The sequence below is a fragment of the Micropterus salmoides genome, unplaced genomic scaffold, assembly GCF_014851395.1.
Source record: "Micropterus salmoides isolate LMB-PRFRI ecotype aquatic unplaced genomic scaffold, ASM1485139v1 Ms_hic_scaffold_5, whole genome shotgun sequence".
Classification (NCBI taxonomy): Eukaryota; Metazoa; Chordata; class Actinopteri; order Centrarchiformes; family Centrarchidae; genus Micropterus; species Micropterus salmoides.
The window spans coordinates 21091556-21116533 of NW_024044237.1; the positions used below are offsets into that span (position 1 = coordinate 21091556).

The window sequence follows — 24978 nt, forward strand, 5'->3', positions numbered from 1 at the left end:
TTATGAGTGTGTCCAAGACAAATGTATCCCCTGGGACAGTAAACTGTCAGCTGATCTTATCATAGCAGAGCTCTGCGCAATCTCACCCTCACACTCTCTAACCACCACGCGCCCCAACTGTGTCCGGCTTCGCTGTTACTCGTCCTCTCTCCACCCCCTCCCTTTAAATATTTCAGACCACAGGAGGAGCAGCAGAGACGCGGCAGTGTTTGACCCGGGACACGGTGGAGATGACAGGTGCCCACATCGCGATAAGAGCGGCACTCATGCTGCTGCTGCCGCTGCTGCTCCTCTGCTCCTCCGGCGGAGAAGCGCAGCAATCCGCTGCAGCTGTAAGACAGTATTATATAGCAGCAGTAGAAATCGGCTGGGACTATATCTACCTGGACGATGTTGATCCAGCGTCCGACCAAAGGTGAATATTTCTTTGTTTAATTTAAGGCAACACACTCTGCTGTCATTTAGACCTAATAGCCAGTTCCAAAAGGCTGGTTTTATTAAATCACTGGCACATCTGGCAATATTTTTACAATGCTTCCAATTTAAGCTCATCTTTTGTGGGGGAATTTATTAGAAACTAGTAACTTACAGTTAAGATGGGTAAGACTGATCAAGAGGGGTGTTTTAAGTGCTTTGTGGTAGTTTTCTTATTGTTTGATTGTTTGGTTTCATTAATAACCCGCGTTTTGTGTTCTTTTAGAAGGAGAACCAAAGATATTCCACAAAAATACATCAAGGCAGTTTATAGGGAGTATACAGACTCCACCTACACTGTCCCCAAAACAAGGCCAGCATGGACCGGTAGGTCTCCTGTTTTGGAAATTTTCTCAATCAATCCAAAAAACTGTCTGGAACCTGCAGTGTACAGTAATTTGTCAAATTTCCAGTTGTTTTCCAGCCAAGACAGACACTATAAATTCAGTGTTGTCATTTCTGTTAAAGGGCATATTTCAGATTTGTTTTAAATTAGGGGGGCATTTGTATGACTTCAATGTGGAAACTTACAAAACCTACAAAAATATATATTATGACTACGTTGTGTATTCTGGTTGCAGGTATTCAAGGCCCGGTGATCGTTGCCCAGGCTGGGGACAAAGTGGTGGTCCACTTCAAAAACCTGGCCTCTCAGCCCTACAGTATCAGCCCTGTGGGCATCACCTATGGGAAAAAGTCTGAAGGTAGTGAACTAAATGAAAGTAACTGCTGTCATCCTTTTAACTTTTTTTGCCCTCCATCACAAACCGAACATTAGTCAGCAGCATTTGGTTCATCTTGCTCATTTTATGACTCAGAATTTTTTCATTCTTAATCGTCCATATGACAGTGTAGAGTCAAGGTCAAAAACATAAAAATCCTACTTAAATAGCATAAAGGAGAAATCCAAATCTGATCTTCTTACTCACTATTTTTTACTGAAGTCTGAAATAATCTGGGGCCAAATAAAGGCATTCATGGAAAAGGAAATGATGTATTGTCAAATTACTACTTACCAGAATCACATCAGAAACAGTGTGTTTTAATTAAGAGATTCAAAAACATAGTGTAGGCTACATTTTATCAGAATCATCAAGAAAAAAGTTGCCTCCTCATTCTTTAGAAATTACAATGAACAACGGTTATCATTATCATGTGTCTGCAGATTTTGTGCAGCATGTAAGAGCCAAGCGATGAGTCTTACAGCATGAGATGTCCACATAAAACACATATGGAAAGCTAATGCTGTTGAAATCTATCATTTTAAGTGGCTTTGAATTACAATACGTGACTGCAAAGGAAATAATTAAATATCCCTGATCTAAGAAGCTTTTGGAGGTTAATACCCTTCACAGAAGGCATTGGCATATGTCCTAATGCTGCTGAAGATCCAAAGCAGTCAGTTCCTGTAAATGGCTCACGTCTTCCTGCCACAGGGTAGATTACTATAACGGACTTCATCATAATCTGAAAAGCTGCTCCTGTCACATCCAGGAATGAGACTTCATGAAGCAGATCTACTCACATAAACGGGTGAAGAAAAAGGTTGCTGCCTGTAGCCTGATATAAGCCATCTTTGCACATTACCTTTAGTCAGTCTGGATGTGTTTTTACAGCAGCATACATACTGTGTGGTATTACTTTCACCTTTATTCCTATTTTGCAGGTTTTTCCTATTCTTTATTTAATGTGCTTCGTGCAATGTAAGAACTAGAGGACTATGTATCTTATAAATATATCTTTGTAATCATAATTACTGTACTGTACCTTTTCATAAAGAAGATTCAACCACACTACATGCATTCTTATGACACCAGTTTTGCTGCTTTGACCCAGCTCTACTGCTGAGTGAATATAGAGGAATGATGTGTCTTTTCTTTCCAGGAGCCGGGTATGATGACTCGACAGTGGGCCAGGAGAAGGATGATGATGCCATCTCCCCTGGAGGATACTATGACTATGTTTGGGAAATCAGCGCTAAAGATGGTCCCACCACCAGTGACCCCGAGTGCCTGACCTACTCCTACTCATCCCAGGTGGACACAGTGCGAGATGTAAACTCAGGACTCATCGGGGCCCTGCTCATCTGCAAATCAAGTAAGTATGTGGTAAGGCAAAGGGCAGCTTTGACTTTTGTCTTTCTATAATTTATTGTTATTCTCTCACCATTTCACTACCTATAAACACATACAGGTATAAAGAAACACAAAATAGAGTTGAAGTTATGCAAACCTTAACAGATGGCTAGAAGCTGAAATGATCCCAGTGGTTAAATTAAACATTCATTAAACCAGTGTTTTTAAAGCTAAGTGACGTTATAACTGATTACAATGCAAACATTTAGAAACAAGTGTTACAGCCATGCTAACAGCTATTTGAGGCTGTAGTCTTCTGTACTAAGGCTATGGTACAAGATTAAATGTCAGGGAATCACCAAGGTGATTACAGATCTTCCGGAGGGAATCATGAATGTCTGTACAAAATGTCATAGGTAGGCCTACTGAGCAAGGGTTTATCTGACTTTGTAGATACGGGAAATTAATAGGAAATAGAATATATGCTCCTGTAATATTAGACTGCACAATAACATTGCAAGCATATTATCACATCTTGCATCACATTTGTGTGTGTGTGTGTGTGTGTGTGTGTGTGTGTGTGTGTGTGTGTGTGTGTGTGTGTGTGTGTGTTTCCACAGGTGCCTTCACAGATGATGGCCAGAGGAGAAATCCAGCGTTTGTCCTACTGTTTGCAGTGTTTGATGAGACCAAGAGCTGGTATGGAGAGGTTGGAGAGAGGAAGAGCAGAGAGAAGTTCAAGAGGGGCAACGACAGGAAGGAATACCACACCATCAATGGATATGTCAATGCTACGTTACCCGGTAATGAACCAGAGTTTGTTCCATGAAGTTGTGTTGTAATGTTAAGTGTTGTCAACACTGTATTCATGCTGCGCTGTATGTGGTCCACACAGGAATTTGGCCTAATTTTCTCTCTCTCTCCGTTTGTGTGTGTGTAGGTTTGACAATGTGTCAGGGTCCTAATTACATGTTCTGGCATTTGATTGGGGTGGGCACAGCTCCAGAAATCCACTCCATTCAGTTTCAGGGTCACACTCTGCAGGTAATTCAATTTGTCACATAAATAGCAAACAGATTTAAATGAAATATTTTTTAATTATTTTACTGGCCAATTAATACAAATATTAAAATATACATATATATATATATATATATATATATAGATAGATAGATAGATAGATAGATAGATATAATATATAAATGGACTCACTTGTTTGTTATTTTACTTTTACATTTTCTTTCAAATATAAAATGAACAAATGCTACTCCAAGATTATTTTTATTCGCTGGAAGTACTGTGCTAAGACTGACTTTGAATTAAATTGCAGAATCACTGCAGTGCAGTAGAAGAAAGTGGTATATGTGTAGTTTAACAGCATTAAACTGTGTCTGTTATCTACTGTACTTGTACTTTGCTTTGGATATCTTTTAAAAGCAATAGCTTAACATTTTTTGAAATATGCTGTCTTTCTGAGAGATAGATAAGATTGACACCAGTCTCATGTCTGTACATGAAGACAGGAGCTGGAGCCAGGAGGTGATTAGCCTAGCTTAGCATAAGGACTGGAAACATGAGGAAACAGCTAGCCTTACTCTGTCCAAAGTTCCAAAATACACTTTCTAGCGCGTCTAAAGCTCACTAATGAACATCTATATTAAAACCATTTTCAAACTGTAACGTAAACAGTAATCTGTTTCCTCCTGCTTCCAGTCTTAGCTAACCTAAGCTAATTGTCTCCTATCATACTTAACACACACAAAAGAGATGATGTAGATGATTATGCAAATGCAGAATATTCTTTTACTCTCCTTGTTACAATCCAATTTAGCATGTTCTGTCCTTTTTTTAGGTTTTGACACATCGTAAAGTCACCATGGAGGTGACTCCTATGACATTCATCACTGCAGAAATGAGACCTGCTACTATAGGCTCCTTCCTTATCAGCTGTCAGATACATGCTCACCGCCACAGTAAGAAAAGCCCAATAAGACCTCATAGACCTATCTGTTTCCCTAATTAAACTAATTTTTAACTCTGAATGGACCTCTACTGCTCTACCCAGGTGGCATGAACGCTTTGTTCACGGTGAGGAAATGCCTTGATCCTGTCATTCTGCCGGGACCCGACCTGCGTAACGTCAAACACAAGGATGACGGGGACGGGGACGGGGACAGTGAAGAGTACAGTGATGAAGATGACAATTTGTTCAACACCATAAGCTTTGAGCCTAAGAAACCACAAGTGCAAGCCAGAGCCAGTAGGGGAGAGCAGCCTGTAACATGGGAGCATTACATCGCAGCTGAGGAGGTCACCTGGGACTACGCACCTCATCTTAAACCCACAGACAGGTAAGGAAGATGGTGGAGGGAAAAGACGAAGAATAACCGAAAGTGAGCTGCTAAATTAAATTGTTTCTTTTCTCTTTGACACATCAGTGTGTTGCAGTCTGCATATTTCCCTGCAACTCCCCACCACCTGGATTACAAGTATAAAAAGGTAGTGTATGTGGAGTACACAGATGGATCTTTCACTCAGAGGAAGAACCCTGCCAAGACACTGCTCGGTCCACTCCTAAAAGGAAAAGTCAATGATCAAATCCATGTAAGTGAGTCAAATGTTTGAGGACAGAAAACATGTGAATGTTGGAAATATGGCCTTAGTGCATGATTAAATTTCAGCCAAAACAAAAATAATTTATCATGGCAAAACAGAACTAAACATATGTAGCTCTTTGTGTAGCTTTCTACTGATCTCCTGTTGGTTTGAATTTTGTCTCCAGATCACTTTCAGAAACCTTGCCAGTCGCCCTTTCAATATCTATCCCAATGGCCTTACCAAGATATTTCCACTGCAGAAATCCACAAATGGTACGTTTAAGCATGGACATTAGCCAACAGTCAAAACCAATATCTTTCTAATATCACTGGTTATCTCTCAGAATTTAAGTGTCTTTAAATTAAAAGCCCAGTATGGAAGGGGCTTTCGGGGGAATTTCTTAAATGTTTTGTGGATTTGATTGGACCAATAAAAAGGGACTTACTGAGCACAAGTCTGGGATGAACCAAAGCAACACAGAGCTGTAGAGGATTATTGCCCTTTAAACACACCTCCCTGCCCATGTTAGATCAGGAGGCAGATGATGAGTGCCTACTGATATCCAAACAGTCACCTCTAACTCATGATTTCGCGCCACTAGCTACTCTGACTCATGATGCGTTAATAGTCGAGTGTGGTTTTGTATAATGTGAGAGTTAGTTAGGTGCTTAGTGCAATAAAAAATATTATATATAACCTGTTATATATAAGAAGAGAAAAAAGTGAGATATTGCTAAATAAATAACTGAAATACATTTTTACATATATTTTACATATACTGAGGTAGAACAGTTAACACAGGGTCACAGGATTAGAACTTTTCTTTTTTTTTTTCCCACTAAGTGTAGAATACAAAAAAATGATTTTGGTGCCTAGTGGTTGCATCAAAAAATGTTGTTGCAAAAGTGTTGCAGACACACCCCTCCCCCACTGATCTGATCCAAAACACTAATGTATATGTACATATGAAGCCCAGATTTTTTCAAGGCTTATCTAAGTTTCCACAACCTAAAATGTATAATAATCTAAATCCTGTTAAATTTACCTAAAAAGTATACACAGTGTGTCTTTAAGATTGTGTGACACACATACTTCATTGCTTCTAAGTTTTATTGCACAAGATATATTCAGATGTTGAAATTAATTTCAAAAAGGGTGCATAAATAGTTAATTTGCCACTGTAGTCACTTCTAAATGCATTATTTCTTTACTTTTTTCATGTGTGCTCCTGATAATAAGTATTCATCATTCAATGCATGCAGATATTGTAAAAACCTGGAATCATGCAACAGAAAATGTAATGTATAATGTTTTCCGCGTATTTTAGCTGTTATTTGGTGTTTTGTCTGAAGTTGTCTCTATTGGTCTTATTCTCATTTTCTGTTGCCGCAAATCCCCAACAACAAAGTTTCATCCAATGAAACAGATGCAGAGAATGACTTACGCTCCATGGGAGTGCCCCCCAACGGGACATTTGGCTACATTTGGAAGCTAACAACAGAGGATGGGCCGTTGGAGGGAGACCCCCTGTGTCTGACCCAGCTGTATCAGAGCACCGTCTCACCAGAGAGGGACTTGGCCTCCGGACTGGTTGGCACCCTGCTCATCTGCAAGTACAGCACTATCGACAACAGAGGACGTCTGGTGAGACAAAAGAACATTTTCGTGATAATACATATGGCCGAGCTGCAGACATAGCACTTTGTAGATGCACGCTGCAATGTTGTCAGTCACCTGCACTAATGGAATGTAAAACCATGCATCTCTCTTACTTAATCTATTGTTGCATGCAGTTGGGCCCAGATAAAGAGTGGAGCGTGATATTTGCTGTATTTGATGAGAACAGAAGTTGGTACATCAACGAGAACATGCAGAAGTCCAGCCGCAAGTCATCTAACATCACAGACGTTGAATTCTACAACTCCAATGTCATTTACAGTAAGTTCACCACAGAGTTACATTTGGCTTATTCTGATTATTCTGGAATAATAATCACTTTTGAACACAGTGAAATATTGACTGAATGAATAACATGAGATAAGGCATGCTCTGCGCTTAAATGGTGTTAATTTAAACCTGCAATAACGGATTCTTTTGGACTAGTTACTAACTATATCTGTTGGTTGTTTGGTGTACAGTGGGTTTTTAAAGATTTTTCAATGATAACAGCTGCCTCCTGTAGCCAAAAACAAGGCTCTGAGAGCAGTGAAAGTGAACCAAAGCAGTAAAGCTGCTGGCTGGACAGTTAAAATGAGCTGAAAGAACAGGGCAAATTCTCTGTAGGTTCATCACTACAAGCAACCCCTTTCACATTGTCACATTGTTTTCACATTGTCATTTGATGCATTTTTTATGATAAAAATATAGATTCTGGCAACTTTAAGGGGATTCTCTGTATTTACTGTATGAAACTGACCTCCATGTCCACGCAAAAACTGTGAATTTCTCTTTACCTCCAGGTGTAAACGGTATCATGTTCAGCGGACGTCAGTTTGTGATGTGTAAAACTGATGTCACCTTCTGGCATGTGGCCAGTGTGGGCACCCAGAGTGACTTCCTCTCAGTTTACTTCACGGGAAACCTCTTTCAGTACCAAGGCCTCTACCAGTCTGTCCTCACACTCTTCCCCATGACTGGCATGACCCTTCCCATGGAAACCGAGCTGACAGGTAAGACTGAAGCTTTAATCATTTTTTCTGTCCAACTTTTTGCCGTGGAGGCATAAATCGTCTCATTGGTCAGATAATTTTGGTGGGTGAACCGAAACTTGAGGTAACTCCTTCATTTATGACTTTGCTATTTTGGATGTTGAAAGCCCACAGGCTATCTAACCTAACCTTTTAGCTGGACTTTTGGATTAGTTGTTGTTAATGTTTGTATGGATAGAATGCAGTTGCTCGATTGTGCTATTTTTAAAGAATTTTACTTCATGGCATGTCATGGAAAACTGCACATCAGTGTTATGTTATGTTGACAGATCACACAAATCAGGTCAGATTCATCGAAATGTAATGCACCACAGTTTAGCACACATGAGCGTGATTCAGCATCTTATAGAAAACACAACACGTCATCTTGACAGACTTTTTGAGGCTGCTTTGTTTTTTATTCACAGTGCTTTGTACATTGTACATTTCTAATACAGTCTGTAATCTGACAGTGTAGCAGGCTTACAAAGTCCCTCTTCAATGCTGTTTGAGCAAATAATAACAGAGTATCATTGGCACATGTCACTTGATGACCATAGAACACAAAAGACATGTCATACAATGAGAAGCAGTAATAAGGGTGCAGTAGCTGAGACATGCCGCTCTCCTGAAGCATTGACATGCATTGATGTTGAGAAATAAGATATTCATTCAGAATATTCATTCTTAAATATGTCTTCTCTCAGGTGAGTGGGAGATCAGTGCCTTTGATGGCAGCCTCAAGAGCCGGGGGATGAGCATCAGTTACTCCGTTCGTCCTTGCGACGTTGGAGACCTCCCATTAGTCGATCATGATGGTGATCAAGAAGATATCTTTGATTATTTGGATCAGATAGATCTACAGCCAAGGGGCAGAAGACTTCAAAATCACACGGTGTTGGTTAAAGTGTGCAAGAAACAGGTCACTAACAACAACACTCAGTCAGTAAAGACTTCCGGTCAAAATGTCACTAATGATAAAACTGAGGGGACTGGAGCTGAAGGAGAGTCAGGGTGTAAGATAAAGAAAGTGAAAGTGACATCACTGGAAGGAGGAGGAGGAGAAATCCCTCTGGATGTCTTAGAGAAAATAGAGAGAGGCGGGGAGTGGACAGTGTCTCAGAATGGGACTGAACCTGGGGGAGAGAGATCTGGGAGACAGAGAAGACAGGCAGAGGGCAACTGGACAGATGTAGATATCAGTTCTGGAGCCTCTGAGGATAGAGGAACTGGGATAGAGATCAGAGAAGAGACTATGGAAAATCGGAATCACACTGGTGCCGAGGGGAAAGCTGAGGAAAGGAGTGAAATGTCAAGTGTAAATAATGGCACAGAGGGAGAGCTCAATGAGCGCAACGAGATCTTACTGAAAGGTAACCCACAGCTGGACAAGAAGGTCTCAACTGTAGAAGTAATAGATCAAAACCACATTCAGTCCGAACCTGAGCGACTTACTGTGGAGCTGCTGGAGCTGGAATACAACAACACAACAGGGACTGATCTGTCCCTCGAGTATGATGACTACAGCCAAGAGGTACTATTTTCTCTGTGTGTATGTCTTATGTACATTTCTGCAACGCATATAAATCCATATGTTGGATCCTATGTGCCACAAACCGAAACACTTCCCCCTCACCCTCTGTAAATGCAAAATTTCATATCATAGGTGAACAGCACATCAGATGTATTTGCCACCGATTACATGGACCCGCGCTCTGGAGACATCAGCTATCGCACTTACTACATTGCTGCAGAGGAGATCACCTGGGACTATGGCATCAGAAAACCACATCAGCTGATCAAACCCAGGTAGGAATAAAATTTGATGAAGGTTTCCATATAGGACTTTAAAGCAATTGTTTGACATTTTGGGAAAAAGGCTTGTTCGCTGTCACCCTCTTGCAAGGAGAGATGAAAAGCTGACCCATTTATGTTTGTGGGTTAAGTATGAAGTATGGAGTGACAGTCTGGACGTGATTAGGTTAGCTTAGCACAAATACTGGAAGCAGGCACAAACACAGAGCCTGGCTCCGTCCGAAGTTCAAAAATCTTCCTGCCAGCACCACTAAAGCGCATAAATTAACATGTTGTATCCCGTTTGTGTAATCCGTACACAATCAGAAATGTGAAAATGATCATTTAGGGTTTAATGCTAATCTAACTGTCTCCCAGCTCTAGCTCTACACTTAATCCACAGACATGAGAGTTGTTCCAGTCTTCTCATCTAAATCTTAGCAAGAAAGCAAATAAGCGTGCTTCCCAAAACTTCCCAAAAGTATTCCTTTATGCTTTTTTCTCCTCTTAGCCAATATTACATTAACATGCTTTGGATGATTTTGTTCTTTAAAAGCGGAACTTTGAAAGCTAAGTTTGGGGCAAAGTCAACATTATTTAACATAAAACAAACAGTTATTGTTAATTAAGTTATTGGTCAACAAACACAAAATGTTTCACACTGATCCAATCAAGATCCAATCTAATAAATGTCTAAAGCAGCAGTGATGACTAAACTCCTCTCTTTAGAGAGATGCGTCGTGGGATGAGAAAGTTCCTGCCAGAGTACAAGAAGGTGGTGTTTCGAGCCTACAGGGATAAAGACTTCCTACTTCCTGTAAGCAGAGGGGAGGTCCAGGAACACCTGGGAATCATGGGACCTTTCATCAGAGCTGAGATTAATGATCTCCTCACTGTGAGTGGTCCTAAGAATTATAGCCTACCCTTTCATTTTTATTTATTTCATGAAACGACTGAATTACGAAACATAACTAGATGACATCACAACATCATGTTAGACAGACTGAGGCACTGGGTGGGAATCTCTGGTACTGCCTTAGAATGGTTTTCATCCTACCTGTCAAATAGGAAGTTTTGCGTGTCTGTAAACAACAATGTCTCTTCGTCCAGTTAAATATGGTGTGCCTCAGGGGTCGGTCTTAGGACCTTTTAGTCCCATATGCACCAGCATGTACCTTGAGATCCTCGGGCAGAGGTCTGTTCCAGAGGTCTGTTCTTGAGTCAGTGAACTCTATTAAGTCCCTTCTTAAAACATACTTTTATAGGAGAGCCTTTCCCGATCTTATTTGACTTTATGTTATCCCTTTTATTTTATTCTATTTCACTTATTTTATATTTATCTTAAATGTGTATTTTGGTCTTTTCAATGTTTTCTTGCTTTTATTGTTGTCTTTGCACTTGTTGAAGCACTTTGTAACTTGTTTTTGAAAAGTGCTCTACAAATAAAGATTATTATATTATTATATTATGATGTAGCTAACTGTCTATTTGTCGTTGGTGTCTTTTTCAAGGTGATTTTTAAGAACAAGGCATCCAGGCCTTACTCCTTTTACCTTCAGGGAGTCTATGACCACAGCCAGGGGGCCGGCAGTGCCCAAACCCATGCTTCCTCTGCTCCACCCGGGGTCCCAGGAAAGCCTGTGGCTCCAGGGGAGGCACGGACATATAACTGGAGAATAACCAAGAAACAAGGACCAACTGACACTGAATTTAACTGCAAGACTGGGGCATACTACTCCACTGTGGACAAGGTCTGTTTAGGTCTTTCACCTCTAACCTGTTCCAGCTTTATCTCCCATGTATATACAGCATGTACTGCATGTCTGTATGGCATCTGTGTTTGTGTGTGTGCATGCTCAGCTGTGACTGCCTACATGAATTAATCTGTATGAATGGTATCAGTAGTTAGGTGTTTAGCCTTAAGTGAGGCAGTGGTAGTTCACTGTGTTACTGTCTTTTTAATGAATGCTTTAATGGAAATCTTGAGTTGTAGTTATATGACAAGGAGAAAATAAACATTTTTAACTTTACTATGTTCCAGGAGAGGGACCTTCATTCGGGTCTGATAGGTCCACTGGTGATCTGTAAGCCCAATACCCTCCTGACTCGTCAGAACACGCAGCCAGACATCCAGGAGTTGGCCCTTCTCTTCCACACCTTTGATGAAACTAAAAGCTGGTACCTGGAGGAGAGCCTGCAGCGGTACTGCACTCCACCCTGTCAGGCCAACACTCAGGACCCCTGGTACCACACCAGCAACAAGTTTGCAGGTGGAGATAATAATGTTGATTTGTTGGTGTTTTCAGTAGCATAATAAGCATTAGTGTTTTGTTTTATTTCTCCAAAAATAATGCCTACGTTTTTCTTTAGCAATAAATGGATATGTGGCCGAGACACTTCCTGGTCTGTTGGTCGCCCAGCACCAGCAAGTCAGGTGGCACCTGCTGAATGTAGGAAGCGACGGAGAGTACCACGCTGTGCACTTCCATGGTTTGCCTTTCACTGTTCAGACTAAACAGAAACACCGAATGGGGGTCTACAACCTCTTCCCTGGTAAACACACACACAACTATACACATGGTGTTTCATTTATTCATTCATTTATATACTTATTTTGCTTAATTTTATATCCAAACAAATGTATCTGAACCACACTCTTTGTTTAATATCAGTAAGGCTCACAGTTCCGACTCCAGGCAGCGTTTTTTAACTACCAAAAACGAATCTAGCTTCCATCTTTTTGAAGCAATAATTAGTATACTTGCACTCTGAAAACCTTATTCTTGACTATAATTTAATGAATGGTACTGCTGTGTGTCACCCAGGTGTGTTTGGAACAGTGGAGATGAGACCCCCCACAGTTGGCACATGGCTGGTGGAGTGTACAATAGGAGACTACCAACTAGCCGGCATGAGGGCTAAACTACTGGTCTATAATCCACGTAAGTACAGTCTGTGTCACAAAATGATTTATCATTAATATTCGTGATGTAATGTGGTATATAATAGTTAGTGGATTTACTGTAGTTGATCAACATATTAACTTTATAGCTGTGAGCATATATGGTCTATGGTAGAACATAAAGAAACATTATGTTTTTATTACCTTTAGAACAAGAGTAAGTATTTGTCGTCATGTTTCTACCGTGGCCGTCAACGAACAAACAGCGCTACAGAGCGTGTTTGGTCATCACGCCGTTCTGTTAGTGTAGACACCTGTCACTACATTGAATATGTACAAAGAAGAAGAAAAGGGACTAATAATATGTCTCCGAGTAGTCTTCTGGTTTATTAGAAGTAAAAAGAGAAGTGACAATTGGACAAATGAAGGAGCACACAGGTATTATTTAGCACGAGAGCCGACAGCCAGACAGAGTCGGGACAGCTGACTGCAGAAATCACGGATTTTGTGGATTTTCCCAGATGGAAGGCTATGTTGTGGGACAGATGTTTTCAAAGCGGTGCTGAAGTGTGTTTTCTGCTGGACAGGTAATTAACTTTGTTTGTCAGACTTTAGCGATGCAAATTAAAACTGTTGGTTGAGAGCTTCAGCTGTTAGCTGGCCATAATCACAGAGAGCCGTGACATGTTTCCCCTGTCAGTGGTGTGAAATATGGATTAATTTCATGGCGCCTACTTATTTCCAGCCTGTGGTTTGGCTTTGCCGTTTACATTAGCGAGACAGTCAGCTGATCAGTAACGTTAATTGGCAATAAAAACATAAAGTTATTTAGAGCATGGAAGCATCAGCCAGCTAAACTTTACTGTTGGTAGTAAAACATTTATTGTTAGTTGGATTGGTTTATTTTCCAGCACTGTGCTTTGGCTTTTGGTGTTATGTTAGTTGGATTAATTTCATGTAGTGACTCTCTCTCTCTCTCCAGCGCACTGTTTTTGGCTTTGTATGTTACTTTTCGCATAGAAGCTCAGATCAGCCAGCTAAACTTTTACTGTGCTGGTAGAAAAAATGTGTAGTTGGATTGTAACTTCATGTAGTTCTTCTCCAGCCTCTGTTATGGCTTTGTAAGCGTGGACAGAAATGTGCCCTTACCTTCCTGAGACAAACAGATGATGAATATTATTGGTAATGAAACGGTAACAGCAGGGAAGCTCAGATCAGCAGCTAAACTTCACATTTTACTGCCCTGGTGGAAAACATGTATTTCTTTTTACTGCTAAGGGTGATATATAACAAGACCGTGTCTATTAAGTGACCAATAATAAATACTTTACAAATTTGCATAAAAAAAACTTATTGGATATTGCTTTACACTGTGCATACAAATATGTAATTTTTACTTTCACATGCTAAATGCCCATTAAAAACGTTTCACCGTTTTACCACAAGCTGAAATTATGTCAGAACTACTTTGTGTTTCTGTTGTATTTCAAAAAATTAAAAAAGACATTTTGGTAATATTTGCAGATTGCTTATCTAATTAAGCAAAGTGAGAGGAGCCTTGATCCTCACCTGACTATGCCTTTGTAAACTTCATGTATTATGTGGTTTATAATGGACTGTGGTGCAGAAACAGTGAGGCTTACATTGTCCTGTTATCTGTCAGTGGTCATACTCGATGCACTAGATGTGATAGTGTTTGAGAATTTCTTCATTTACTTTGGTATGTTAGTCCAGATGAGCCAACCCTCCCAAGATGTAAAATAATGTATTACAGGAGTATGAGACATCATGTAGCACTTAATTTCTTCATGTGGCTGTTGTTTATTAATGAAAAGGTAACAATAACATTCATAACAACATATGGTTTTACATAATTTATATCAATTCTTAATATATCTAAAAGAAACCTCATTTCTTGACTGGCAATCTCTTTTATCTCATAGATGACATTTTTGTCCTGTCTCAGGCACCATAGCTATACTGCTCGCTTGGTTAGGGGAGGCGGGGGGGGGACACTGGAACTTACACACTGACCCTTTAAGAAATGAATTTTGGAACGCTACCTGATTACTTACAGTTGTATTAAACACCCTTGTCACTGCACTTTGATGTCCCATCACATTGAATAAATTATATCATGCTTATCCCAACATCTTCTACACTGTAATGTAATTTGTTATTGTGTAATTTACGGGGTTTTTTAATTACTGAGGACATCCCAAATATCTGACGTAAACAGGTAGAGTCACACATGTCATCATTTCCTGAAATATCAGAACAGACAATGTATAGTCCTGCACTGTTCAGATGTAGTAAGCGCACAGAAATGCATTTGGGGATTTTTTGCTGATTATGTACAATATGTACACATTATGACATTTAACATGATTAATTGAGCTGGCATTTTCTTGCAATGACATGCAGGATGTGTCTTGCCCCTGGGGATGAAATCAGGAAGAATCGAGGCTTCCCAGATCACAGCATCAGATCACATTGGTAAGACAGTGTTTTTAACAGGTCAAACTGAAAATGAAAAATAGCTCAGTCTTGTGGCCACCAGGCAGCTTTATGAACTCTGAAAGCCTGGAAATTACCCACACCGAGATGGATTATAACCACATTTAAACATGTGTGTCCAGATAACTGGGAGCCGGCGCTGGCAAGGCTGGATCAGTCTGGTTATATCAATGCCTGGATGGGCAAAAACAAGATGTCATGGATACAGGTAAGACATATCTTTGCCCAGCATGTATTGTAAACTTCTCTTTGTAATGTTCACATGTAAAACAGACATAGAGCACAGTAAAAATGTAATGTAATGTGTGTCATTAGGTTGACCTTCAGAGGCCCACCCTGCTGCATGGTGTGCAGACACAGGGAGTCAGTGCAAAGCTGAGGGACAACTATGTCACATTCTTCACCGTCTCCTACAGCATGGACCAGGAGAACTGGACCATTTACAGAGGAAACAGCACCAGGCAGACCAGCGTATGTCCTCTACTGTGGTACACACATGGAATACAAACAGTCTTGGAACATGCAGTTCCCAGATCGGCAAATAAATAGGCCCACCACTGACCACTAATGTGTGTTTATGTGAAATAACATAAGTAGCTCAAACCATCTTTTTCCTGTCTACAGTCAGATCTGTCCATGAACCGTCTCCTTCTATAGACTAGTTACATTACATCAAAACACACAGAAAGAGAAAAAGAGAAATTTGCTGCAAAGCAGCTTACTCAATATTTACTAGAGATGATGACCACATTTTTATTAATTTAAACTATCACTGTTAGAACACTATGGGAGTTTGAGCAGTGTTAAATGCAGCAAAAGGCACTAGTGGTCTTTGATTGAGATTATGGCATGATACTGTTAGACTGTCAAATAAAAATGGTAAAGGCGGCAAATTGTTCACTGTAATGGGTTGCCTGTCTCAAGCAAGTTTCAAGCCTCTGCACGTTAGGAAAGAAGGAAACCAGTTGCTTCCTGCTGTGTTGGAAATCAGTACAAAAACATGATGTATGATCTAGAGAAAGCTTGGCAGCTTGTTTATAGGGATATTGTACTAAAATGTGCTAAACTATCAGCATGACCCTTGAAGTCTGAGCTGGAGTGTTTGTGTGGCTCTGTTTCAGATGTTTAATGGCAACATGGACAGCTCCAAGGTGAAACTCAACCTCTTCTCTCCCCCATTTGTGGCTCGCTACGTCAGGATTCGTCCATTAAGCTTTGTGCAAAAACCTGCTCTCCGATTGGAGCTGCTGGGCTGTGATATCAACAGTGAGTTGGATCAACAGCAGCTGAATTTATAACAGAGCTATTTCTACTTTAGAAAAGTAGTGAGAATGACTCTGGCATGTCTGTGTGTGTGTGCGTTTGTGTGTGTGTGTGACCAGGCTGCTCTCTCCCTCTCGGGCTCCAGAAGACGCTTTCTGACGACAGATTTAGTGCATCCTCATTTTATTCATCTCTTCTGCGTAGCTGGAACCCCAGCCTCGCCCGCCTCCATCAGAAAGGCAGTGCCAACGCCTGGAGACCAAAGGTGAATACCAATGCACACATACATATACACATATAGTCTATGCTAATGCAAAATCTGAATTCCTGGAAGACGGATAACTCAATAAACTTTCACTTGGGTAGTGACAGTCTGCCCTGCCATTAACTCTATTTTATAATAGCCCATATCATGACTTGCACTAATAAGGTAGAAAATGGTCAATAGTTTGCTGTCCACAGTGACAGCAAGCTGAAGTCAATGCAGTGAGTGAAATTATTCTGGTTGGATGGATGGATTATGGAATCTCTATTTGCTTCCAGATGGTGACTATTAATGGAAAACTGGACTTTCATTTCTCTAACAGTAGATTAGCAGTAAATTAATCATCTAACACGCTGCTGTTTGGTCAAGTCATTAGAACAGCAGTAGGGACAGTCCCTGAACTGTCGACATCCCTGGTTAGATTCTGGGCGAGGACATGTGTGCCATGTCATCGCTCTTCCCTGGCTTCCTATCTGCCTCTTTGCTGTCAGAAGCCCATTAGAAATTATTTTTAGAAGCAATGCTATGTAATTTATACCATGAGTTAAAGAGTAACTCAAAGGAATAGTTTGACATTTTTGTAAATACGTTTAACCGCCTTTTTTGACGAGGTTTAGATGAGAAGTTTGACACCACTCTTGTATCCGTCTGTTAAAAATGAAACTACAAAGAGACGGTTAGATTAGCTTAGCATGACAACTGAAAACGAGGGGAAACAGCCAGCCTAGTCTGTTTCACCTCTGACCACACCCAACATCCATGGTGGGTCAAAAGTGTGCTCTGTAGTACCTGTAACCAAACCCAACACTGATGTCGCAGTGTACTGACACCCTGGAGTTAACTTCTGCTCTAACAAGAGGAGAAGTCAACAACTAGAGGACAGCAAAAACAACCATTTTTAGCTGTTGTTTTTGCTCAGAACTATAAACTTTGGATTAAGACAAGAGTAATATTTTACAAAGTACACATTCTTTAAACACATATTTTGAACACACTTTATGAAAAATCAAACAATTCACTGAAAAACAAACCTTCCCTTCTCATTTCGTTTTGTGAGCCTCAGCAAGTCTGGTGGAGAAACACCAAAACACTTTCACATAATAAAACCCTTTCACTCTGCTCTCTATCCTATTATTATTTTGCTCCGTAGTTCTTCTCCCCACCTCCAGCTAATCATTTTCACACTTTGCAGCACTGAACTGCAGAGGTGTGATTTGTCCGTCTGTCAACTGCAGAGGTGTGATCCTTCTGTCAAACTATTGAGCTGCTGGTGAAGGTCAAATGCCAAACAGTAGCATTTCCATGGACAGAGGTCAACTATTCTTAGCCAACTATTATGTGAAATAGTGTCCTAACAGTAGGGTGACCAGACATCCCCGCTTTCCGGGGACAGTCCCCGGTTTTGGTGGCCTGTCCCAGTCTGGAGCTGTCCCCGGAAATGTCCCCGTTTTTCACTGTGTGTTAATTATAGACTGTATAAGGTGTTAACAGACCTAAAATCAGATTTTATGTGGCCAGGAACTGATTGTCGTCCGCGGGAGCATGCGCAGCATGTAACATTATTGCACAGCTTCTTCATGTCTACAGTGCACGTGCAAATAAGCATCACTTTATGTCACAAAGGTATGTCTCTGTGATACTTTAACATTTCTTTTAACAGAATAATCACAATTGTGGCCAAACAAGTCTTTGCATTTTATAGCTTAACCATGCCTGACCGTGATTATAGGCAATAACAGAAGCCTGTTGTTGCCAATGGAATATGTCTTTGGTGGAAAACGGAATGTAGCCTATAATTTACATGACTTACTGCTGAGTTACATATAAAATAAAGTCTTTTGCAATTATCCTTATTACTCTACATTATTTAATTTGCTGTGTACCAACCAATCCAGTCCCTTTTACCTGTTAAAATACCTTTAAATGGTCAATACAACATAAAAAATGTATTATTCTACTTGCCAGAAAGTGACTGCAGCCTCTACATATTGACTGAAAGCTAGTTATGTTTGACAGATTATGAAATTGAAAAAAAAAGGAAAAATTTCCCCTGTTTTATTTCATATATAATAACATATTTTTTAATGACATACTGACCACCAAACCAAATATGTCCCCGGTTTTCATTTCAGAAATCTGGTCACCTTACCTAACAGTGGCCTCAGATGAACAAAGATCATGAATCCTTTATCAGTAGCTGCAGACAGTATTAAGTATTTTCATTGTTCCTGACATTAGTTTAAACAGGAAATCATACTTCATGCACATTATTTGCCAGAAAAATGTGATGGCCTTGATTTACTTTTCCTGGTTTATAAAACAAAGTATGTTTTTGATTTAAAATTCAAAATAGGAAAGAGGTGCTTGGCTCCCCTCACACTGAGTTTCAACTTTATGTCATTCTTGTTGGTTGGGACTTTTCCTGTGGCCGAACAACTCTTTGCTTATCAGTTCAAACCTCAAGTGTTTCATGAATGATGGATAAAGGAATTAAAACTGGGAGAGAAAAAAAATCCCACGTTAACAGTTTATCTGGATTTGCCTTGTGCAGCAATATCTTCCAGTGGAAAAAAAGATGCGCTGCCAGTAACATTTTCCTTGTTTATAAGTTTCCTAGTTGTTTAACGTGGGAGAGGAAGTGGTTTGGTGTTCCTTTTGGCCATCCATACATTTTTATTCCTTTTCTTTGTCTACTTCTATTTCATTCAGAAGCTGGTATCTATTTCTTTCAGTTTTATAAAACTTCCTTCATTTTGTTTAATACATTGTGCTCATGCCTTTTCTCTTTCCTGTCAAATTATTATTTTTTTTTTAATTTTCTAATTTTGATATAATAAATATACTGGTTAAAATATAATCAGAATATCATATTTTTTGTCTTTGTTCTTCAACATCTTCCTTTCTGAGATCTAAAAATGTTTCCTCTGCCCTTTTCACCCCAGAACAACAACCCCCACGAGTGGCTGCAGGTTGACTTAGAGAAAGTACACCGCATCACAGGGGTCGTAACCCAAGGAGCACAATCGGTGTTGACCCAAATGATGGTGACAGAGTTCTCAGTCACTGTCAGCCATGATGGACATTCCTGGAGCAGTGTGTTAGAGGAGCGCTCCCAAAGAGAGAAGGTACACTTACTGCACATGTGAGGATTGCAGTCAAAGTGTTGCTGCTAATGTGATCCAGGCCTGGCACCAGCTTTGTAAAAAGAGCCCATAAAAGTGCAATGACTATGTTCTTTACTCATCACTTGTTCCTTCAATAAACCATTAATGCATAGTGGCCAGTCTATGTCACAGTTTCCCTAACTGTTACACAGGTCACTTTGTGTTATGGAGCTGGCTACCCACAAAACTAAGCCCAATAAAGTGTTTTCATGTTTTAGTGAAACAGTGTAATCTATACAAACCCTGAAATAAAAAGATTCTTAAGTCCACATGAACTAACACATATGTTTGCCCATAAGGATAGATATTGTATCTAATCTATAAATTGTGGCCTTCAGTGTTTGTTTAATACATTTATTCATCTCCCCTCCCGTCTCTCTGTTTCTGTATTTCTTTCTCTTTCATTCCTCAGATCTTCACAGGAAACAACGATTCAGAAGAGGAAGCTCTCATCATTTTTGATCCGCCTCTGTTCGGCCGCTACCTCCGTATCCACCCGCGGGGTTGGATCAACGACATCGCCCTGCGTCTGGAGGTCTTGGGCTGTGACACGCAGCAGGGTCTCTAACACCACTGTGCTAAACTCACCAACGCCATGCAGCAACATTTTAGCAGCATAATGTATCCTGGTTTCCGGAGTGGCAAGTGATGGAAAATGTTATATTGTTACGCAGCGCACTTATTAAATTATATATTACATGTAACTGTTTGTGTGAGATAAACTAATTCTTCTGTGGCTGAAACATCGTTTACACGTTCACCTTTTTCACAACAGGTCATTTCATTTATATTTCTGTCATGTTTGTCAATAGAAAAAAAATTTATGTCAGTTTAAACAGGACCACAGTGCTTAGCTACACAGTATTTGCTTTACCTCTCCAGTACACAGCTGTGCTAACAAGTGAGCAAACCTTTTGAATGCAAGCATATGTAAATATTTCAGACTCCGATGGATGTATAAAGTTTGAATGGTTGATGTATATTGTTGGAAAAGTTTGTATTAAAGTATTTTTCTGCTTTGTTAGAGTTTATACAAACAATGAATCTTGAAGAGTTCCCCCTGGCATTTCTTTCACACCTCAGGTGTGACAACTTCTTGTGCACATTAACACAAAAAGCAACAAACAACAAACACTTTGTGACGCACTGCTTCCCGTCCTGTTCTTTCTTTCTGAGATCCACATCAGAAAAGAATGTACAGCGTTCTTTCTTTGCTTTTGTTTTCTTCACTCTTTCCAGCACATTATCTCTGTTCTTTCTTTGCTCCATCTGTCTTTAGACCAGTGTCCCTGAACTGTTATTTTCGCTTATCCATCTCCACCAGGCCCTACTTGCAGAAACAATGAGCATCTGTGCCCCAACATTATTCTGTTACAAGCAGTCCTGTTAAACAGAGGAAAAACACGTATGTTCACAGACGAGGATGAAATGATGTGATTGTGTTAATTTGTATACTTTGGGCCTGACTGTTTGAAAGATGAAAACATGAGCAGCACATTTGTGACTAACCAACCTTTATCAGCTCATTATCAGCAGAGGAAGTTTCCAGCCATTGTGGGGGGGGGGTGTTTTATTTGGAGGGCAGTACATTATGTCTGGCTGTCACACTTTATCTCTCTGAAAACAATAACACACTACCCACAATCTCAGCAACAGGCAGAGCACATGTATGCAGCTCCAGCTGAATAATATTTTTCTCAATTGCTAAGACACGCTTAATGAAACTGGGATCCACTTGATCTTCATCATCAACATGTTAGCACAGCAGAAGTCTTCACACCCTTTTTCAAAACAGTTAACACAAATCTCCTAGTATAATCCCAAACTCTATTGTAATTAATTTGAACAAATGGAAAGCATCCATTCGCAGCTTCTGGAAAATACTAATAATTATAAATCTCTAATGCTGCTGTATGAAACTCCTTTGCACAACTCTTAGATCAGCAACCAGTCCACATCCATCTATAAAAGATGCCATCTGTGTTGCTATTTGCAAGCATAGATCAAAGAGGCCAAGGCAGATGGCCCGAATGGACTACAGTTTTTTACAACCCCTAACATAATTTTATCCAACCTGTAGTCGCATTTTTGAAAACACAATTAGCCCAACATCGTCTGTTCAAACCATACCATTAACACAATTCATGTCGTTTCTACAGAATATGCAGTCAATTAACCCATTTCTAGAAGTTTTCCTTGACGTGCAAGCTGCTCTCTGCCTCGGGCTTTTCATGTATGCACATAGATGGGCAGGGAGGCATGTGGAAGGGCGGGAGCTGCTCTCCAGTAAGGCAAGGATTATACTGTCCGCGGGTCCGCACGAGAAATTCGTCATCAGAGGGGGTACGCATAGGCTCCAGAGTATATTAGAGGCTAAGCGGACGCAGACATGGACTACTTCTGTTTATACTACCTTCTGCAGTCAGCTTGGTGGACACGTTCCACACATGCGCAATAGATCGGTTGTTGCCCTGGTAGCGCTAGTTGCCGTAGACCCTACGCGTACCCCCTCTGATGACGATTTTTCCGTCATGAGGACCCTAGTGGACCCTCACGGACCCTCGCGTACTCACGGACGTGGAAAGTAACTGTAACTGTACAGCACCGGTACTGGTTCAGTAATATGCACTGTATTGACAAGGATCTGTCACCACTGTAAAACCAATCAAATGTTTTTCACAGAATTGCAAGAAAAGCAGTATCTGGTGGAACAGGTAGATTGTTCAACCCAGAGCAGGAGATCCACATTGTAAATGTGGCCATGGCATCATGCTCAGAAAACTAGAGGACCAGATGGTGGCAGATAACACAATGTTCCAAAACATCAACAGAGTGAGTCTCTCTGTAATGGCTGAAGCCGCTGTACAGAGTCCCTTTCAAAATAAACTAAATTCGTGTAAAGAAAGTGAGGAACACACATCCATGCTTTGTACACCTGTGTGTATGTGAGTTTTACTGTAGCCTACTACATGCATAACAAAACTTTGTTGCAAACTGCTTTGCCCTAACCACAGAAAAGACAAAAGCCACAAGTGTTTTTCATTTACTCCATCAGTGCATGATCGCTGCTGTGTGCTTACTCAAAGACACTTGCGTGTACTGTATCGATGCGAAAACACAATTGTTAAAAGAGTTAAGAGTTTTGCAAGAGATTTATTTTTTTGGCTTTGGTTTAAGGTTTTGAGGTTAGTGTGCAGAGTTTTGCAAAAATAGCCAATAGTTTCAAAACTGAGCAAATTTCTCTTTTTTTACAGCATTTCAACAGGGCATCTCAAAAAAGTGTAAAAAGTGCAGGTCAAGAGTGTAGCATGGTTCATTATTTCTTGTAAAATCATCTTTGGAGAAAATATTAAAATCCATGCTGTGATATGCTTGCTTGCCCTTTTTTGGCACATACTATAACTATGTGAAATATCAACAAAAGGCACAGGCATATAGCGCAAGTTAAGGTTGAAATGATTCATACTGATAGCTGTATTTTGTATTTTGATGTCCTTGCATAACGACTGATTGAAAGAAGATATTAATTTGACCACAAGTTTTCTCAGTGCTTTGATTTGTTTTGCAAATAGCAACACAGAGGTGGTATCTTTTATAGAGGGATGAGGACTGATAGCTGATTGAAGAGTTATGCAAAGGAGTTTAGAAATTCATTAAACTCATAATTAAGTCTGCTGTGAATAGATGTTTTCCTTTTGCTCAACACAATTAATCCAATAGAGTTTTGGGTCTTTCTATGACATCTGTTTACATCTGCTCTTCTAAGGAGGTGAAGGTGAAGTGGATCCCGGTTTCATAAATTGTGTCTTAGCAATTGAGAACAACTGTAATACACATGATCTGAACCAGATCAAACAGAGGTGAGCAGAGGTCATGGCCTGCTGCCCAGGTGTGATTACCTATCAGTTGCTGGGATTGTGTTCGCAGCAGGTGAAGGAACCAACAACAACACATAACAGGCCAATCCTTTACAGTGGAGAGTGAAGACAAGTGGGCTGCTTGAGAGCTCAAAGGGCCATACACAGGCTTTCATATGATTTGCGCCTGGAGGGGATAATACATTACTCTTGTTTTAAGTAGCTGCATGGACTCGTCCTGTCACATTCCTCGAGCCAGTATGTGACAATTATTTTTTGTTTTTAATCAGTTTAGTAGCCTATAAAATCATGGAAAATGCCCATTGGGATTTCCCAGAGTCAAATTTATGTCTTCCAGCTGCTTGTTTTGTCCAAACCAACAGACCAAAACGCAAAAAGCACTCTACTCACAATCAAGAAAAGCAGCAAAGTGTCACATTTGAGAAGCTGGAACCAGTGAATAGATTATCAAAGCTGTTGTGGACCTTTTTGTCAATCAACAAAATTGATCCAATCGATTAAATGACTAATGCGGGTGTTAGCAGTCAGATTCTTTTGACAGTTCCTCGTGTTTATGTGTTTGTGGGAAACTCCGACTTAAGCGTTAGCTGTCCCAAGACGAACTTTTGCAATGTAAGAAAGTACAAAATTTAATATCTTATCTCAAAATCCTATGTGCAGTATTGTCTCACGTTAGTCTCATGTGTCATGTGTAAGGTAATATTCAGATTAAACTTGAAGTATGACAAGGCAATATAGTTGCTTAAAAAAGCTTTCTTTGGAAAATGGATTACTGTAGAATTAGTGGTTTGTCAGCTAAAACGCAATCAGCCACAAAGGTTTTTTAAAGAATAGTACCATTTTTTTCTTCCTCTTTCAGTTATTAAAAAACAGTCCAAGCTTGCCACTACCAATGTGAACAAAAATTTGCGTACAAATATTTGAAAAAACTGTATGACTTTCATTATCAGCCGTTTTTAAAAAACAAAACAAAAAAACATGACAAATCTGTCTACTGGATTCAATGGAGCAGCCTGGTAAATGATTGCCACACTTCCCTTTGTCACAACCTGCTCATATTTAACAACCCTGTGAAAGATTCTGTTTCTCGGTTGGCAGATCAGTGAGGAAGTGCAAAGAAGTGTCAGGAAAGAAAACAGAATGACACAACAGACAAAATGACCACAGTTTTATCACTCTTCCTTACATCACTTCCTTGCCTTCGTCCTAAGGCCCCTGAGGACCCAGAGGCCCCTATACAATAACACAAACCAGAAGTAGACCATATCTATCCTTTCCTTCTTCTTTTTCTTCTTCTTGTTGTTGACATTTACAACACCATTTGAAAGTGACCACGTGAGTGTGCGCACAAGCAGTGGTAC

At 40.1% G+C, this 24978-nt stretch overlaps 1 protein-coding gene across 4 annotated transcripts; it reads left to right on the forward strand.

The window, feature by feature from the left end:
- The first annotated feature begins 115 nt into the window (after nucleotides 1–115).
- Nucleotides 116–20790, forward strand: f8 (coagulation factor VIII, procoagulant component). Of its 4 annotated transcripts, none has more exons than XM_038699692.1 (27): nucleotides 116–415; nucleotides 704–801; nucleotides 1056–1178; nucleotides 2359–2571; nucleotides 3170–3352; nucleotides 3490–3593; nucleotides 4402–4522; nucleotides 4615–4900; nucleotides 4988–5153; nucleotides 5332–5419; nucleotides 6556–6791; nucleotides 6941–7085; nucleotides 7607–7816; nucleotides 8542–9368; nucleotides 9501–9643; nucleotides 10358–10523; nucleotides 11140–11379; nucleotides 11670–11898; nucleotides 11999–12181; nucleotides 12454–12570; nucleotides 14955–15026; nucleotides 15170–15255; nucleotides 15363–15518; nucleotides 16169–16313; nucleotides 16430–16575; nucleotides 19518–19700; nucleotides 20152–20307. In XM_038699692.1, the coding sequence occupies exons 1-27, from the start codon at nucleotides 231–233 to the stop codon at nucleotides 20305–20307; spliced, it is 5007 nt and encodes a 1668-aa protein (XP_038555620.1). In that variant the 5' UTR covers nucleotides 116–230. The 4 variants fall into 4 exon arrangements, with proteins under 4 accessions (XP_038555620.1, XP_038555619.1, XP_038555622.1 ...); XM_038699691.1 differs by having other exon boundaries at nucleotides 117–415; nucleotides 701–801; nucleotides 20152–20790; XM_038699694.1 differs by having other exon boundaries at nucleotides 117–415; nucleotides 6574–6791; nucleotides 20152–20790.
- The last annotated feature ends 4188 nt before the right edge of the window (nucleotides 20791–24978 follow it).

What these genes read in the sequence shown, in the direction of transcription:
- f8 (XM_038699691.1), top strand. Translation starts at nt 231, where the DNA reads ATGACAGGTGCCCACATCGCGATAAGAGCGGCACTCATGCTGCTGCTG. An exon ending in ACTGCAGAAATCCACAAATG is followed by an intron (nt 5,420 to 6,555) that starts GTACGTTTAAGC and finishes CCAACAACAAAG; the next exon opens with TTTCATCCAATGAAACAGAT. An exon ending in ACTACTCCACTGTGGACAAG is followed by an intron (nt 11,380 to 11,669) that starts GTCTGTTTAGGT and finishes ACTATGTTCCAG; the next exon opens with GAGAGGGACCTTCATTCGGG.